Source organism: Rana temporaria, chromosome 3, assembly GCF_905171775.1.
Source record: "Rana temporaria chromosome 3, aRanTem1.1, whole genome shotgun sequence".
Taxonomy (NCBI): Eukaryota; Metazoa; Chordata; class Amphibia; order Anura; family Ranidae; genus Rana; species Rana temporaria.
This window is the reverse complement of record NC_053491.1, coordinates 98,458,576-98,476,888: the sequence shown is the minus strand read 5'-3', so window position 1 is coordinate 98,476,888 and position 18,313 is coordinate 98,458,576. Positions and strand designations below refer to the sequence as shown.

Below are 18,313 nucleotides of genomic sequence, written 5' to 3'. Positions count from 1 at the left end.
AGAGTACCAGTACCAGCCGTTCTACTCTAATAAAGTAGAACGGCTAGTGGCTAGTGAAGGGGGAGAGGGGGCTTGGGTGGCCGGGGGGGTGCGGGAGTTGTCCACCATGGGAGAGACCTGTCAAAGTGGGCCAGTCTGGATGAAGTCCAGGGCCAAATTTTTGTCCCAGTCCAGCCCTGCTCCCAGGTGGCTTGTGGCAAACTTTAAACAACACTTTTTATGGATATCTTTAAGAAATGGCTTTCTTCTTGCCACTCTTCCATAAAGGCCAGATTTGTGCAGTATACGACTGTTTGTTGTCCTATGGACAGAGTCTCCCACCTCAGCTGTAGATCTCTGCAGTTCATCCAGAGTGATCATGGGCCTCTTGGCTGCATCTCTGATCAGTCTTCTCCTTGTATGAGCTGAAAGTTTAGAGGGACGGCCAGGTCTTCGTAGATTAGCAGTGGTCTGATACTCCTTCCTTTTCTATATTATCGCTTGCACAGTGCTCTTTGGAATGTTTAAAGCTTGGGAAATCTTTTTGTATCCAAATCCGGCTTTAAACTTCTCCACAACAGTATCTCGGACCAGCCTGGTGTGTTCCTTGTTCTTCATGATGCTCTCTGCGCTTTAAACGGACCTCTGAGACTATCACAGTGCAGGTGCATTTATACAGAGACTTGATTACTCACAGGTGGATTCTATTTATCATCATTAGTCATTTAGGTCAACATTGGATCATTCAGAGATCCTCACTGAACTTCTGGAGAGAGTTTGCTGCACTGAAAGTAAAGGGGCTGAATGATTTTGCACGCCCAATTTTTCAGTTTTTTATTTGTTAAAAAAGTTTGAAATATCCAATAAATTTCGTTCCACTTCATGATTGTGTCCCACTTGTTGATTCTTCAAAAAAATTACAGTTTTATATCTTTATGTTTGAAGCCTGAAATGTGGCAAAAGATCGCAAAGTTCAAGGGGGCCGAATACTTTCGCAAGGCAGCGTATTAACCATTACCTTAAAACCATTACCATTACCTTAAAACAGGCTTTAAAAAATAGATAACTGTTTTTTTGCTTTTGAATGCACTTTGCCAGAACAAGGTGGGTCCAACAGATCTGGGACCAAGGAAGTCTCTTAGGGATCCCATCTACGGTACCAAGTCTGCATGGTGCATACAACTTGCTGCTGCACATAATGCAGGATTGTCCGACAAATGCTGTAACCACAAATCCCCACCCCTTGGAAACCGTGTTTTATCCTCACTATAGATGACAAAATTATAAGACCTCACTCTATTATATATTTTTATCTTGACCGCAGTACCTGTAAACAGAGGTTTATGTTGTGCCTCTAGTACTAATACTAGTGTAATACCAATCATTGTAATGCAGTGTGACTGACCAGACTGAGCATGCCCAAAGACAGAAATCACTTATGAAACACAATTGTACATGACACCTTCATTACAAGTGCCTTTAATTCCCAAGAGGCTCTGTGCACATCATTTGAGGGTACATTAATTATTCCAGTGATGAAATCAAACTGTAAAACAAACTACAAAAAAAAAAGGTAATTTAACCCCTTTCATGCTTTGCTCTGCATTGCAGGCACCTGCAGTAGGTTAGTGGTTGAATGAAAAGGGAGTGGGGACAGATCTTTAAATGCACAAACATTATTGCAGGAGGGGCTGTCCTTCATGTCACAGTCTTAGTCCCCTGCGGCTGTATATATCTTTACATATATATATACTTTATTTATATATTTGGGTATGTCCACCTTGGGAAATAATACTGCTTTGTCTTTGGAGTGGCAATCCACACTCCACCCCCCTATAGTTTAGTGGCTTTAGATTCCAGTGGGCGACATAGAGGGTGGTTTCCAACTGTGGTTCTGTCCCTGTCTGCTGCAGAGTGGACTGTTTCCAGGTCTGGAGTCTGCAGCAATCACTAGCTCTCCTCCTCTCTCAGGACGGATGGTAGAAATTTATATTGTTGTTGGCGGATCTGAGCCAGCTTCTTCCGGGCCTCTTCCAGTTCTCTCTCCTTCTTTAGCATTTCCTCTTGAGCTGCTATAATCTATGGACACATATCAATCATTTCTGTTACAGACCTTTTCTCCACAGACAATCACAAAGAAAATAAAGGGACATACAACACAAATACCAGAAGGTTGAAACATAAAAGACGATGGTTATAAAACCTAAAGATAATAAACACTGCTTGCTGGATACATTTCTGTGTTATATTGTAATTAACAACTTTATAACACCAAGGCCTCTTGCACACAGAGGCAATTTACTGATAGGCATATGCAGGATCTTTATGGCAAAAAAAGATTCTGATTGAAAAATGCATGTTATGTTTTGTAAAGACTTCCCATACACACCATTACATGTGCCCAAGTATGTATGTGAGTGTAGAAATGTCATCAGCACACCAAGGATTCACTTGCCTGACATAGGGGCCCTGCGTGGCTCCTAAATGTTGCCATATGTGTACCGTGTGACCATGTGAATAAAGCTTTAGACCCGTTTGAGGAATCCTTGGTGTGCTGATGACATTTCTACACTTTGATTATCTACGGTTTCCAGCCGGTGGTCATTACAGCACCCAGCATTACTACAGCCTTTTTCAGGAAAGTATGTATACATGTGGAAAATTCTTCTTTATCCTCTTCTAGCTAAATTACATATGCTTTTATGTAGTTGCGTATATACATAAATTACAACACTCAAGTGTAAATTTTTTCTTATGGCTCTGAATACATTGATAGATTGCAGATCTTTATGCAGCTCCGTGCACTGCCCCCAGATAACACCACTCTTGCGTTCAGATTAAAAAAAAAAAAAAAACACCACTCGGCTTGCAAACATTATGTTTTTTTTTGCCCATGTGCAAGATTATTATTATTTAGGTAATTATATATATATATATATATATATATATATATATATATATATATATATAGCGCTGTCAATTTACGCAGAGCTTTACATATTGTTTATTGAATATTTTTGTTAAGCGTTAAATCACATAAGTATCAAAACACTACCCGGCGACGGGACCAGGTGCCATTCGCCGTACATACAATAACAACAGTAAAATCACAGACATCAAAGCCGTTAAAAGCAAAGAAACATTAAAACATTAAAAAGCAATAGCATAAATCAAATAAAAAAAAACAAGAAAAGAGCCCTGAGAAGAAAAAGAACCCCTGTTACCCCGTCAGTTTCCACCCCCTGTTGCACAGCCATCTACCCAGCCTCAGTCCACAGAAGAGTTTTCAGTCCCTTCCAGAACTGGAGCAGGTTTGAGGTCTGCCTGAGAGCCAACGGCAGGAGGTTCCACTCTCTAGGTCCCAACCTCGAGAATGCTCTGCCCCCCCACTTTTTTAATCTAAACTTTGGGACCTCCAGGCGGAATTGAGTGGTCGCTCTCAATGAACGGCCAGTGAGATGTCTTGTCAATTTCATATACATTGTATTACATATACATTGTACATTCACATTGGTCCCTACCAGGGGTCAAGTCCTGGGGAAAAAAGTGTGGGAACTCCCACCCAAGATACACTCCCCCACCAAAAAAAATAAATGATATGCTCATATGCATAATTACTAAACCGCATGTTTTTTTTAAGCAAGTTCTTTCTAAATCCCGCAATAACTCACGGCAGACCTCCGCAATTTCTCCTTGGAACAATGACAAAAGCTCTCAGGAGACATTGCGGCATCGAGGAATCCATATACAGGAAGCGGCCAGTAACATAAAGGATTACTAAGGTTCGCCTGCCCCTGACAGTGACTTGAGCTAGGCATCGCCGCTTAGTGAAGGATTGGCTCAGGCGGCTCGGCTGCTCTAGTCCTGCAAAGGGAACTGCGTTCCTGTTGTGAAAAAAGTGCAGGGACTCCGTTCCCACAGGACTTGAGCCCTGGTCCCTACCCTCAAGGAGTTTACAATCTAAAGTCCCCAACTCACATTCATATACTAGGGCCAATTTTAGACAGAAGCCAAATAACCTATCAGCATGTCATCAGAAGCAAGTTCCTCAGCTACTTAAAGCGGTTGTATACCCATTCTTATCAATTTTCTCTAAATTAATAATAGCAGGCTATCATTTGCAATTTGTTATTCTGCTCTTACCAGCTTCCTTTCTGAAAAATCGTTGTTTTTCCTTTTAAATGACATCACCTGTGCATGCGCCGCTAGCCCTAATTTTCTGTCAAGCTTATGCTGCTGGAAATATGCTGGGTCTATACCGGAGCTGCGTCATTTCCTACGGTTATCGTCAGCCCAGAGATCCTGCGAGACCTTCTTCCTACTTCTTCCTCATTGAGGCTTGGATAAGGCGAAAAGTGCGCATGCGCGGGATTACAGCCAGGGAAACATACTGAGGGCAGAAATAAGGTACTGCACAAATGCAGAAGACCTCAGTTGTGAAGGTGGTGGCCAAGAGCAAGCAGGAGCATTTCACAATCTCTTTATTTGAAAAATTAAGAACGATTTTGAAGCATACTGTTAGCGGGTATTTAATGCAAACAAGTACAGTAAAACCTTGAATTGCGAGCATAATTCGTACCAGAAACATGCTTGTAATCCAAAGCACTTGTATATCAAAGCAAATTTCCCCATAAGAAATAATGGAAATTCAAATGATTCGTTCCACAACCATTTATGCATAGGCCCTTAAGTTTTATAGTCCTTAAAAAAAAAAACAACAATGTGATAGGTTGTGTACCCATAAAATGTACAACTACAAACGGAAGCAAAATCCCGCATACAGAGTATAAAAAGAGAAGAGAGGCGCCTCCAAGTGTAGAAATATGTTGCTAAATGTTGTACCGTCATTAAATGTAACCATATTGCTACACTTAGAGGCACCTCTCTTCTCTTTCATACTCCGTTGTGATTTGACGCTACTATATCAAGACATCGCTTGTATATCAAGTCAAAATTTAATAAAAAAAAATCTTAAGCCAAGTTACTCTCAAACCAAGGTTTTACTGTAGTTTGTTTAATATAATGATTAAATGTAGTATCAATGAGAGTTTACTTCCCCTTTAAATATGCTTGCTACTACCAGAAGTTCCTATCTGCATACTTTTGATAGGTGAGGGACACAACAAATTGGTTAGGGGATTAGCATGACAGCCAAGTTCAGGAATCAGAAATGATACTAACCTGTGCAATTCCTCCTACAAACTTTGTCTTCACCACAACATTATCATCGTCAGCTTTGCTAAATGCCGCCTTCTGAGCTGCTCTGACCAGGTTATCGGAAGCTCGTTTCACAGCATTGCCAGCAGCCTGTGTGACAGAAGTAGGGCAAGTGTGGAAAGTAAGGAAAGCAACAAGATAGCCATGAAGTAAGTAGAGGGGAGAGGAGGACAAGATTAGGGGGGGAAAAAAATTGTTAGCAAATGCAAAAAAAAAAAAAAACTGGAACAAAACATAAAATGGTGGCATGAATGAATACCTCAATTCCATTGTGAGCTTTGCTGCCTGACATACAATGCAAGTTACATACTTCTTGCCCATACAATCCGTTATCTAACTATCCTACAGCTATTATATAAGGCCAACTAGCAGTGCACATTCTGTGCAATACTGCCTTATCATGTAGATTTTAACACGCTACCTGGAGTCTTCTCACGGCTTCCGAGTCTTGGTCAGCTTTCACCTTGCAGGCGACCAGGAGTTGGGCAGTGGATGCTGCTACTTGCTTGGCAGAGGAGATGAGTTTCTCCTCACTGGCGTGGCCCTGCACTGAGGCGTTAGCCGATTCACACAAGTTGCTGGTTGCCGCAGCCACCATCCTGGCCTAAAAGAAGTCAAGAGTGGCCAAATGACCAGAAACATAAAAACAAATGTTGCCTCCAGTGTGGACTGCTGAAATTTTGTTAACCAGTGCAGTGCCAAGGACATATTCCTCAAAAAGGTTAGCAAAGATTGCAAAGTTAGTCTGTTCTTCCTAATCATTCATGTTAATCACAAAGCTTACAATCTAAATTGGATACGGAGTGGCTGGCAAGCAAAGGGGTTGCAGCACCTGGCTAGATCTTAGCAAAAGTGTAATGAGTGATGTTTTTCTTATAAGGTATCGAGACTTGGGAGGAGATAGATGCTGGCGCTGCAATAAAGGGATGGCAAATTTGGCAAGCCAATGTACAGCATAGTTAATGGTGGTAAGTAGAATGGACAGCAGTATCCAAGGTCACTGTTATATTGGTTAAGGGGATTATGAGTGTGAAATATTTGAGAAAATTTAGGTAGAATGAAAAAGGCACACATGTTTGGGTCCTCTACAGCAAGACCACAGGTCATGGATAAGATCAAATAAATGGGAAAAATTCATAAAAAAAAATACTTACAGCAGAAATGAGTCCCTGGGACCACTGACCATCATCAGCTGCGTTAGCGGCAATTGCTCCAACCTACAAGGAAACATTTCCATACTGAAAAGATTGTTCAATATGTATCATCATAGGAATCATTTCCAAACAAGAAATAGTTTGAAACTAAATTTTGAGTCTTTGATAGTCTGCACCAACTTTTTTTCCAAGCACTGGTGTTTGCATGCATCTATATTTTTTACTTTGGGCACCACATATTAAACAGGCCTGCAGACATTTGAAAGTCAATGCAGATGCACTGTGTACATAGAACGTTTGTGCTGTCTACTCAATGTGATGAAACGCGTTTCAAAAGCATGAAAAGGGAGACAGAAAATCGGTTAAAATATCTATTCGCCCTAACTTTTCTTTTTCGTTTTGGATAGAATGGGGAAAGTTGGGTCCTTTGTCAAGTTTTATTGCCATTTGGGATTCCTATAGAGAAATTTCCTCTCACTTTTTGTTTGGGGGGCATTTTAGCAGACAGGAAGTGAGTGAAAATCAACAACCGGTAACCAAACAGATAGCAGAATGGGGTTCTAGCCTTTTCTTACTTACCTTGAGGCTGGGTTCACACTTTGCGAATTGAATATGGGTTCCTCTGCATCCAATTCCCACGACAGGAGATAGTGACCCGCTCTCTATGGAGCCGGTTCACACATCTAAAGGGCGGCTGCGGAGCGCATTGCACAGGAGTCCTGTGCATCTTTGGCTCTGTTTCAGGCCCGAATTTACGCAGAAATTCGGCCCCGATTTGTCCCTGAAACTCAGAACAGGGACGCACTGGAGCCCTGCTGTGAGCTGAATCCGAATTCAGTGGGAACCCAGCCTAAGAGTGTTTTTTCTTCTTCTGGAAGTGTTGCAGTTGGATACATATCCCCCTCACCTGCTGTCCTAGAGACAACCATTTTATCAGCCTCTGATGGCTTTAAATACCAACAGGTACGTCGCCTTTAAGAGCCTAGCCGTGGGTCGCGCGCACACGACCCGGTCCGAAGCTCCGTGACCCGATCGCCGGCGCTGTCCCATGATCGGTCACAGGCGCTGAAGAACAGGGAGAGGTGTGTGTAAACACACCTTCCCCGTTCTTCACAGTGGCAGTGTCATCGATCGTCTGTTCCCGGATATAGGGAAAGACGATCAATTACGTCACATGTCCAGCCCCGCCCCCCTACAGTTAGAAACACATATGAGGTCACACTTAACCCCTACAGTGCCCCCTAGTGGTTAACTCCTAAACTGCAATTTTTAATTTTCACAGTAATCAATGCATTTTTATAGCACTTTTTGCTGTGAAAATGACAATGGTCCTAAAAATGTGTCAAAATTGTCCGATGTGTCCACCATGTCGCAGTCACAAAAAAACAATCGCTGATCGCCGCCATAAGTAGTAAAAAAAAAAAAAAAAAATATTAATAAAAATGCCATAAAACTATCCCCTATTTTGTAAACACTATAAATTTTGCGCAAACCAATTGTTAAACGCTTATTGCGATTTTTTTTTTACCAAAAATATGTAGAAGAATACGTATCGGCCTAAACTGATATTTATTATAGCAAAAAGTAGATATTGCATTTTTTCAAAATTGTCGCTCTGTTTGTTTATAGCGCAAAAAATAAAAACCGCAGAGGTGATCAAATACCACCAAAAGAAAGCTCTATTTGTGGGGAAAAAAGGACATCAATTTTGTTTGGGAGCCACGTCGCACGACCGCGCAATTGTCAGTTAAAGCGTCGCAGTGCCGAATCGCTAAAAAGGGCAAGGTCCTTAACCTGCATATTGGTCCGGGTCTTAAGTGGTTAAAGAGGAAGTAAAGCGCCATTTTTTTTCTTACCTTCAAAAGTAAAGGCATAATGTGCAAGTATGGATCGCATACTAGCACATTATGTTAAAAACGTACTTGCAAAGAAGCCCTTGTCGTCTTTGCTGGAGGACACATCATCTGTGTAACTGTCCGCACCTGTGTGACGTCACACCTGCGCATGTGTGCGGGAACCACTGGCCACGGCACAGACTCTGAAGAAACATCACGGGTGGCCGTTCCTTCAGAACGCATGTGCCGATGACATAATCGGCTGCATATACAGTAAATATCTCCTAAACAGCACACGTTATTATAGGCGTCTTATTATAGGCTTACCTATAGGTATAGAAAATACATGAAAATTTGCTTCCTCTTTAATAAAATTGCCAAGATACTGAATACCAGTTCTATTAGTCTGAGATACACAGAAGGTGTGAATGGCATACTGTGTATACATGTAGTATAATTGTGAAGGGCAATAAAAGGCATCTATAAATAAAACTGATTCCTCTGCTAATTAAACTTTAGACCACATATCTTGAATAGTGTAATACAGGAAAGAAATGACCACACAGCTATCTTCTTTTAACAGTGATAGCCGTGAAGTGTAGATGGCAGATGGGCATACATCAAAGGTTTAAACAGTGAAGAATGACCAAAGAAGAGCTGTCATAATAAAAACTAAGATTATATATTATAAAGAAAAAATGTCGACCTGGAATCTTTCCCAGTATACAATTCCTTATAGTACACTATAATATACTATTTAGCACCATATACTGCAGACTTTTTTCTGTTCCACTACGGGAATGCCCACCGTTACCTTTTTTTTAAAGACGTATTTGAATCCTCAAGTCTTTCAGTTAAAGGCTTGAATTTCCTATTGGTGCCAGCACTAAACAGCTTTTCACAGTGTTTGCCAGCCAGGGATTTCCCTGGTATTCATGTTAGACTTGTCGTGTAGCCATTTTTTGGATACCATCCAGCTAAGGATAAAGCTGTGGGTTACCAAATACTAAGAAAGGATTAACCCACTTCAGGCTCAAGCAGAACTTATGACAAGGTCAAAGTAGAAGCCATTTTTACACCTTATCATATCTCATACTGTCATTCCACTGCTGCCAAATTGGGCTGTTGATGATTTTATGCTGGCAGAGAGATGCATCATGTACATACTACGTATGCAAGTAAATACTACGTGTGGCATGAATGAGAGGATGTGGACATGGGACAAGAACCAATTACACGCCTGTCATTGATCGTACAAAATGATATGTAGTGTTCTTTCCTAAAGCCTGGCATTCTAACACATCCAGCCTTAAAGCGGAGTTCCACCCTATTTTACAACTTTTTTGCATTCGTTTTTACACTGCCCCCTTAAATACATTTGGGATGTTTTATTTTTGTCTTTTAAAAACTCACGTTTTTATCTGTGAGTCTCTTATTCCCCCGCCGCGGCGGAATGGCCCCCCCCGCCGCATCCAGCGCTGCTATGCCTCCTGGGATATGTGTGTCTTCAATCCCAGGAGGCTGGGCTGAACATCGCAGCCGTGGATGAACATCTCGGGGGGCGGGAGGGAGGGAGGGCAGTGCCGCCCATAGAGGTGGTGTCCTTCCTCTTCTCCCTCTCCAACTCCTCCCCCGTCCTAGCTCCTCCACCCGTCCTAGCTCCGCCCCCGTCCTAGCTCCTCCACCCGTCCTAGCTCCGCCCCCGTCCTAGCTCCGCCCCCGTCCTAGCTTCTCCACCCGTCCGTCACCGCCGCCCCCGTCCTCCTCCCTCCACCACCCGCCCATCTGCAGTCTGTCTCCGATGCACGGAGATACAGATCATCAGGCAGAGAGAGCGAATCTCACTCTGTCTGATAGATCTGTATGTGAGAGCACTGAGCATAGTACAGCCCCGCCTCCCTGTACAGCCCCGCCTCCCTGTACATAGAAACATCGCTCTGCACTGTGTGTTACAATTCTAGTGCAGGGAGGCGGGGCTGTACTATGATCACTGTACTCACATACAGATCACTGTACTCACATACAGATCACTGTACTCACATACAGATCTACACAGACCGAGATCCACTATGTATGCCTGATCATCTGTACCTCCCCCCACTCTGCACATAATGTCACCGCACTGTCACCGCACCGTCACCGCACTAACATCACCGCACTGTCACCGCACTAACATCACCGCACTGTCACCGCACTAACATCACCGCACTGTCACCGCACTAACATCACCGCACTGTCACCGCACTAACATCACCGCACTGTCACCGCACTAACATCACCGCACTAACATCACCGCACTGTCACCGCACTAACATCACCGCACTGTCACCGCACTAACATCACCGCACTGTCACCGCACTAACATCACCACACTAACATCACCGCACTAACATCACCGCACTAACATCACCGCACTAACATCACCGCACTAACGTCACCGCACTAACGTCACCGCACTAATGTCACCGCACTAACATCACCACCGCACTAACATCACCACCGCACTAACATCACTGCACTAACATCACCGCACTAACATCGCAGCACTAACATCGCAGCACTAACATCACCGCACTAACATCACCGCACTAATGTCACCACACTAACATCACCACCGCACTAACATCACTGCACTAATGTCACCGCACTAACATCACAACACTAACATCACAGCACTAACATCACCGCACTAACATCGCAGCACTAACATCACCACCGCACTAACATCACCGCACTAACATCGCAGCACTAACATCACCACCGCACTAACATCACCGCACTAACGTCACAGCACTAACATCACCGCACTAACATCACCGCACTAACATCGCAGCACTAACATCGCAGCACTAACATCGCAGCACTAACATCGCAGCACTAACATCACCGCACTAACATCGCAGCACTAACATCACCGCACTAACATCACCGCACTAACATCACCGCACTAACATCACCACCGCACTAACGTCACCTCACTAATGTCACTGCACTAACATCACCGCACTGTCACCGCACTAACATCACCGCACTAACATCACCGCACTAACATCACCGCACTAACGTCACCGCACTAACATCACCACCGCACTAACATCACCACCGCACTAACATCACCGCACTAACATCACCGCACTAACATCACCGCACTAATGTCACCGCACTAACATCACAGCACTAACATCACAGCACTAACATCACAGCACTAACATCACAGCACTAACATCGCAGCACTAACATCGCAGCACTAACATCGCAGCACTAACATCACCGCACTAATGTCACCGCACTAACATCACAGCACTAACATCACAGCACTAACATCACAGCACTAACATCACAGCACTAACATCGCAGCACTAACATCGCAGCACTAACATCGCAGCACTAACATCACCGCACTAATGTCACCGCACTAACATCACCACCGCACTAACATCACCGCACTAACATCACCGCACTAACAAAATGAATTTATTGGCAGTGCACATGTCTGGTATATGTATACACACCACATATATAACAAGAGATATATATCATCTTGTTATGTAGATATATCTGCACAGGAACAAATTATTTATTATATTTACTGGTTCCTGGAAGGAGGGGAGGGGGGGGAGGAGAGGAGGGGAGGGGGGGGGAGGAGGGGAGGGGGGGGGAGGAGAGGAGGGGAGGGGGGGGGAGGAGAGGTTTGCTTTGCATAGATAAGGGGCGGTAACTTCCTCTGACACTCCCATTGCTATTGAAAACTGATCTGAAACCATTACACTGCTTGTACAGCACTGAGCATGTGCGAGGCTGAAATCCAGGAAGTCATACAGTCTGGCTTCATGATGCCCACACTTAAGATGGCCCCAGTCAATTTCTGTTTTATAAAGTGTCTAAATGCTGTAACAACCTAACAAAACGGACCTTAGTTTACAGACTAACTGTAGTAGAATACATTCAGCTTGTGTATTACAGGGGTATTTATATTTAAAAAGTTTTTTTTTTTCAATTTGTGGCCGGAACTCCGCTTTAACCACTAGAGTACCGGGCCATCGTCAAATGACGGCTCCACGGTTACTCTGAAAATTCAACAGGACGTCATTTGGCGTCCTGTATTCTTGTGGCCACTGGGGGGCGCGCGAGCGCGCCGGCGGCCGCGCGCCCGGCGCGTCCCCGAGATGCCGATGCGCGTGCCTGGCGGTCGCGATGTCCGCCAGGCACTCGGAATCGGCGGCTACAGGGACAAGACGTGGAGCTCTGTGTGTAAACACAGAGCTCCACGTCCTGTCAGGGGACAGAGGAGACCGATCTGTGTCCCTTGTACATAGGGACACAGCATCGGTCACCTCCCCCAGTCACCCCCCTTTCCCCACAGTTAGAACACAATTTAGGTATACATATTAACCCCTCCCTCACCCCCTAGTGTTAACCCCTTGAATGCCAGTCACATTTATACAGTAATTAGTGCATATTTATCGCATTAATCGCTGTATAAATGTGAATGGCGCCAAAAACGTGTCAAAAGTGTCCGATGTGTTCGCCGCAATGTCACGGTGACAGTAAAAAAATCGCAAATCGCCGCCAATACTAGTAAAAAAATTAATAAAATAAAAATGCCATAAATCTATCAGCTATTTTGTAAACGCTATAACTTTTGCGCAAACCAATCAATATATGATCATTGCGATTTTTTTTTTACCAAAAATATGTAGAAGAATACATATCGGCCTAAACTGAGGAAAAAAAACGTTTTTTTTTTTTTAAATTGTGATATTTATTAAATAAAAAAGTAAAAAATAGTGTTTTTTTTTTAAATTGTCACTCTTCTTTTGTTTATAGCGCAAAAAATAAAAACCGCAGAGGTGATCAAATACCACCAAAAGAAAGCTCTATTTGTGGGAACAAAATGATAAAAAAATTGTTTGGGTACAGTGTAGCATGACCGCGCAATTGTCATTCAAAGTGCGACAGTGCTGAAAGCTGAAAATTGGCTTGGGCAGGAAGGGGCGTAAGTGCCCAGTATGGAAGTGGTTAACAGTGGCCCATTAACTTTCTTACACTCCTAATTCCACAGGCTCCCTCCCTAACACTAACTCATACTGGGATTTGTGCAATCCTATATCAGGCGATAAAATAAAGGTCAGTACACTAATCAAGTTCCTAATTAACTTGCGCTTGAGCATTTTTGCATAGGGATAGAATATAAAATCAGAACTAGATACAGATTAACTTTTTGCATTTTTTGTAGTAATACAACTCGGGCATCCTCATTATGGCTTGTATTATCTCACTTGATTAAAGTTTCCAGTAATATCATCCACACATTAAAATGATACTATAAGTAAATGACACCACTGGTACCTTCTCATTACAGTACTGAAGTGTTTGTGGGAAAAAATGGCACAACTTCTATTGGACTCGTGGATTAATTTATCATATGGCACTACAAAACCGTGCCAAAAAGGAAGGTGAAGGAAGGACCGAGGAACAATGTTCTTGTTTTAAATTCTTATTTTTGATTTGTTTGGTGAACGCTGCACTCCTGTTGAAAAGCAACAGCAACTACCCTCCCGACCTGGGGGTACTCTTTTCCTACCCAATCTTCCTGCTCTGCATCCCTTTTCCTCCTCCGCATTTTTTTTCGTGTTTACGAATTTTTGTTCTTTGTTCGTATGACCCTGATTCTAGTTTTATTTTCCAAATTTTTTTGGACTACCCCACGCCTCAACCTCTGAGCAATTAAGCTCAATTACCCTATGTTAACCCCCGGCCTTGGCCGAAGGGCTGTTGATGTTTGACAATTCCCACTATCAAACATGCTTTTAATGCGCACCATTAAGTTGTGCCATGTTATGCTTATTGTTTACATCCCCTGTGTGGGATGGTTACAGTTCTCACTTTTCAAAAATTTTAATAAAAAAGATTGTACCAGAAAAGCAACAATAAAAATAAGGTTGATGTAACGAGACCCTTGCTCGTTCGCTTCCGCTCTCCCGACACCCCTCTGCTACTATTCCCACTATATTTCAAAATAACATGCAGCCATCGCTTATTTCTTACCCAGCTTTGGGATAGTATGGTCCAATGGTAAATGTGTATACATAGTAGACGGAATTTTGCTTCCAACAGTGTATACATACTGCTGCTGACACAAAAGTGGTGCTTACATTAAAGGATGTCATGAAGCCAGACCAATACAATATGTGAAGTTTCTCAATTCCAGCCCTTGGTATAGCTTATAGCAGTCATTGAACTTGTTCTAAAATATATTTGACTACTCATTCAGATAGCCTCCGTAATACTAATTTGTCCCTTATGGAACCGAGGAAGGTAGCTGGATGAATGACATAATGTCTTCAACATTAAAGTACAGGTCCAGCTTAATGCGGTCAACTACTACTAACTATACAAGTACATGGAGCATTCTGTTTGCTTGCTTGCCTTGAGCAGTGTATCTCACACGTTTACTGAATAAAGCTGGCCTTACACTGATTGAAATTTGGCTTCTTCAGGAGGGGTGATCCCAAATCCACAAAAGTCAATTATCTGATCGACTTCTGTTAAAGGGACATGTTGGAAAACTTTTTTCTATCAGTTGCACTGTCAGGCCTCGTACACACGACAGAGTTTCTCGGCAGAATTCGGCGAGAAACTCGGTCAGAGCCGGATTCTGCCGAGAAACTCTGTCGTGTGTACACTTTCGGCCCGATGGAGCCGCCGAGGAACTCGTCGAGAAAATAGAGAACATGTTCTCTATTTTCTCGTTGTTCTATGGGAGCTCTCGGCCCGCCGAGCTCCTCGGCGGCTTCAGGGCTGAACTGGCCGAGGAACTCGACGTGTTTGGCACGTCGAGTTCCTCGGCCGTGTGTACGAGGCCTCAGAATACAATGTTCCGGGTAAACAGGAATTCCTCAATTTGGCCTGCTTTTCTGGAGGGAGGATTTTTTTTTTCCAATGCCTTTACATGTGTGTGTGAATGATTTGAAAACAATATGTACCATTTTGCATCTCTGTATACTTCTAGCTCTCTATTTAAAATACATTTCTTAAAAAGTTAGAACTGGACGATCAGCAGTCTTTGATCGATAATTAACACCACAGTAAACCAGGATTATGCATGTCAAAATAAAATGATATATAAATCTATCGCTACCTCTCTCATACGCACAATATATTATACATACACATTTAACTCCATTATTGGTGCACCGCTACAAGGTACTTTCACTGTCGGTTTGATGAAAACTAAGACATTTTACTTCTGCCTGTGAAATACAAATTTCATCTTACAGCTGAAAAAAACAGGGCCGTAGATATAAAAAAACTCTGTATTTGCTGTGGACTAATATCTGCTCACCTTGCCTTGGGCCACCAGCTCTCTCTGAGCCGCTGAAGCAGATTTCACTAGTGCGCTAGTAGCGGCTGCAATTGACTTTGCTGCTTCCAAGATCTGTTCCTCGAAGTCCAGTGTTTCATCTGCCTGCTACGAAGAGAGAAACAGATTATCAAACTGGGTGTTCTATAGAAACCTTTAATATTTAATGACGGTACACCTCCTGCTGTTGCTCTGTACACCCCCAACACAGCCCTGGAGCATACGCAGGACACTGTAGCAATATGTTTGATATATAGTTGAATGAATTAACAACCTAATATATCAAACATATCAGACAGAGGCTGCAGGAGAGGGTTCTTGGACCGATTCCACTGACAGAAAGGACATGGAGGGAATGCGACTCTCCATTAGGATATTCCTTACATTAAGTGTTCACCATCAACTTAATAGAAAGACTGTAGTCTATATCCTATCTCACATAATGCAGTTAATGAATGTGTAACATGAAAAAGGACAAGTCACACTCATCTGTAGGTTGTCTGACAGAGGAGCAGCAAAGGGTTGAGACAGCAGCATTATATCCAAGCATGGGCTAAGCTGGCTAAATGTGACTACAAGGAGAACTACAAACTTTATACTTACTCTTGGCTTGGCTCGTGGCTTAAGTTGTTCCAGTTTTTTGGCTGCTGCCTCTATAGAAGCTGCAGCACCAAGGAGCTCCGTCTCAGCGATCACTGTGGGATCTTCAGGATCCACCCAATCTGTGCCTAGAATTACAAAAAAATCATTGTGGTAACAAAGATTTAGTAATATTTTCAGATATGGAGAGGAGGTTGAGATACATTATAAAAAAATATCTATTAGAGAAAAAAAGGTCTCATTAGAATGTTTGTGTGTTCATTACAAACAAAACAAAAAAAGAAAGCATGTGGTATGTGTGTGCGTGTCTCACCCTTTACTCCCCCCAAAAATACCAGGAGTTTAAAGCTGGGTACACACTAGAAGTTGTTTCCTCTTTTAACCCAGCAGGCGAAATGAAAAAAAAGAAAGAAAAAAAAAAAGAAAGAAAGATTGCTGTAATAACACAAGCGATCTTAGTGTAGTGATCATCCCCACTGTGTTGCTATATTTTGACAGGGCGACTCCACCTCCACCAGAACACACTGATCACGGACAATGAACACAGCCGATGGCTGAGTGCTGATCGGATGTTGGTTGGAGACTGGATTCTGTAGAACAGACAGCTTTACACATGGGCCTAATGTTCGCCACTTCCCGCCGAACCGATCAGTTTCGGCCAGTGTGTAAAAGGCATAGGAATAAAATAACCATCCTTCCTTACTGCTGTTACACAAACATATACCAGTAAATATTATTATTTTTTTAGCAATGGCTCACCTTTCATGGTTTCTGTGGTCTGGATCAGTTCTGTTACAGCAGACGCAATGCGCTTTGAATAGGCAGCCAACTTAAGCTTCGCCTCAGGACTGGGTTTCTGTAGAATCTACATAATCATGTTTGTGGAACAGAAATTATTTTAAAAATATGGGACTGCCACCAACTGACTTGGATTGTCAAAACATTTTTAAAGCCCAGTTCCAGGAAAAGTAAAAAATCCTCTGATGCAATGAGGATGCCCCTGCACTGCAAGCGCTAAATGCTTGTTTTGGTCAAGGTCTTTCCTATCTGACACTTTGCTCCTTTGGCAAATGGCACTAGACTGTGCTCCAGTGGTAGACTTTTCCTCAGCATACTCACATTTTATTCAGGGCTATAGGCCACGTATTGGTCTTGATGACACCAGAGGCATCTGACTACCAGAACATAGGGGAGGATCATGCCTTACAGCAGGGGTCTCCAAACTGTGGCCCGAGGGCCGGATGTGGCCCTTTTCTATCCTTGGGGCACTATTCGTCCCACTGATACCAACAGCAGAGCGCTTTTTCTACTACCAATACCAATGATGGGGTACTATTCCTGCTACTAATTAGGGGTACTACTCCTCCTATTGACCACCAACTCTGGGGCCATATTTATTTTCACTGATGCCAGGCCTGGGCATTTTCTGCCTCCGCTGGGCACACTCCGGCCCTTCTAAAGTCTGAAGGACAATAAACTGGCCCTTTGAAAAGTTTGGAGACCCCTGCCTTACAGCATGGGAAAGCCTGTGGGAGCAATGAGATTGGGTAAGTAAAAGTGCTTTTCTTGGTCCGGTGGATATAAATGAGAATTAAATTATTGCAGTCCGGTGGTCGACCCATTGCAAGAGAGGATTTTGATGTTCCCTGGAGTTCAGCTTTAATATCTCATAATTTAACTCACTGACAATACGTGCTCCAGCATCTCCAGGTATCCCTGGGTACATTCTGTTCCATATTTCAGAGCTCGTTGCCTTGTATCTTCGCTGATATCTGGATGGTACACTGCTTGCTAAAGTTAAAAATAAACATAAGGTTAATCTAAATATGTTGGCAAAAAAAACTATAATGACCTAGGAAAGGACTTTATTGGGTCATGTACACCAATACCTTGCAGGCTGTCAACATATCTGAGACAGCCTTTCGGCTCAGGTTGGCAGTAGCGATGACATCTTCTTGTCGGCATGAATTTCCAGCTGCCACTGCTTTTGCTGTTGCTGTGGTGATTCCTTTGGTCATCCGGATCGATTCCTCTGCAGAAGTTGTCTTTTCAGGAACATCCTTGGAATGGAAGACCTAAACAAGACATTTAGCATAAAAGGCAAGGGTGACCATTTGCTGCTCTTAATGTCTACAAATGAAATGGTGGTTTTATTTGAAATCTAC

The 18,313-nt window shown here is 43.0% G+C and overlaps 1 protein-coding gene across 3 annotated transcripts in view; it reads right to left on the bottom strand.

The window, feature by feature from the left end:
- Window positions 1–1,442: 1,442 nt before the first annotated feature.
- TLN2 (talin 2) overlaps window positions 1,443–18,313 on the bottom strand; it is a 289,294-nt gene continuing 272,423 nt past the window's right edge. For all 3 annotated transcript variants that reach the window (XM_040343054.1, XM_040343056.1, XM_040343055.1), the window contains 9 exons: window positions 18,038–18,223; window positions 17,832–17,939; window positions 16,908–17,013; window positions 16,152–16,276; window positions 15,531–15,656; window positions 6,351–6,413; window positions 5,618–5,800; window positions 5,161–5,286; window positions 1,443–2,058 (listed from right to left, as the gene is read on the bottom strand). In XM_040343054.1, the coding sequence (XP_040198988.1) occupies window positions 1,930–2,058; window positions 5,161–5,286; window positions 5,618–5,800; window positions 6,351–6,413; window positions 15,531–15,656; window positions 16,152–16,276; window positions 16,908–17,013; window positions 17,832–17,939; window positions 18,038–18,223 (1,152 nt within the window). In that variant the 3' untranslated portion in view covers window positions 1,443–1,929. The remainder of the gene's footprint in view (window positions 2,059–5,160; window positions 5,287–5,617; window positions 5,801–6,350; window positions 6,414–15,530; window positions 15,657–16,151; window positions 16,277–16,907; window positions 17,014–17,831; window positions 17,940–18,037; window positions 18,224–18,313) is intronic.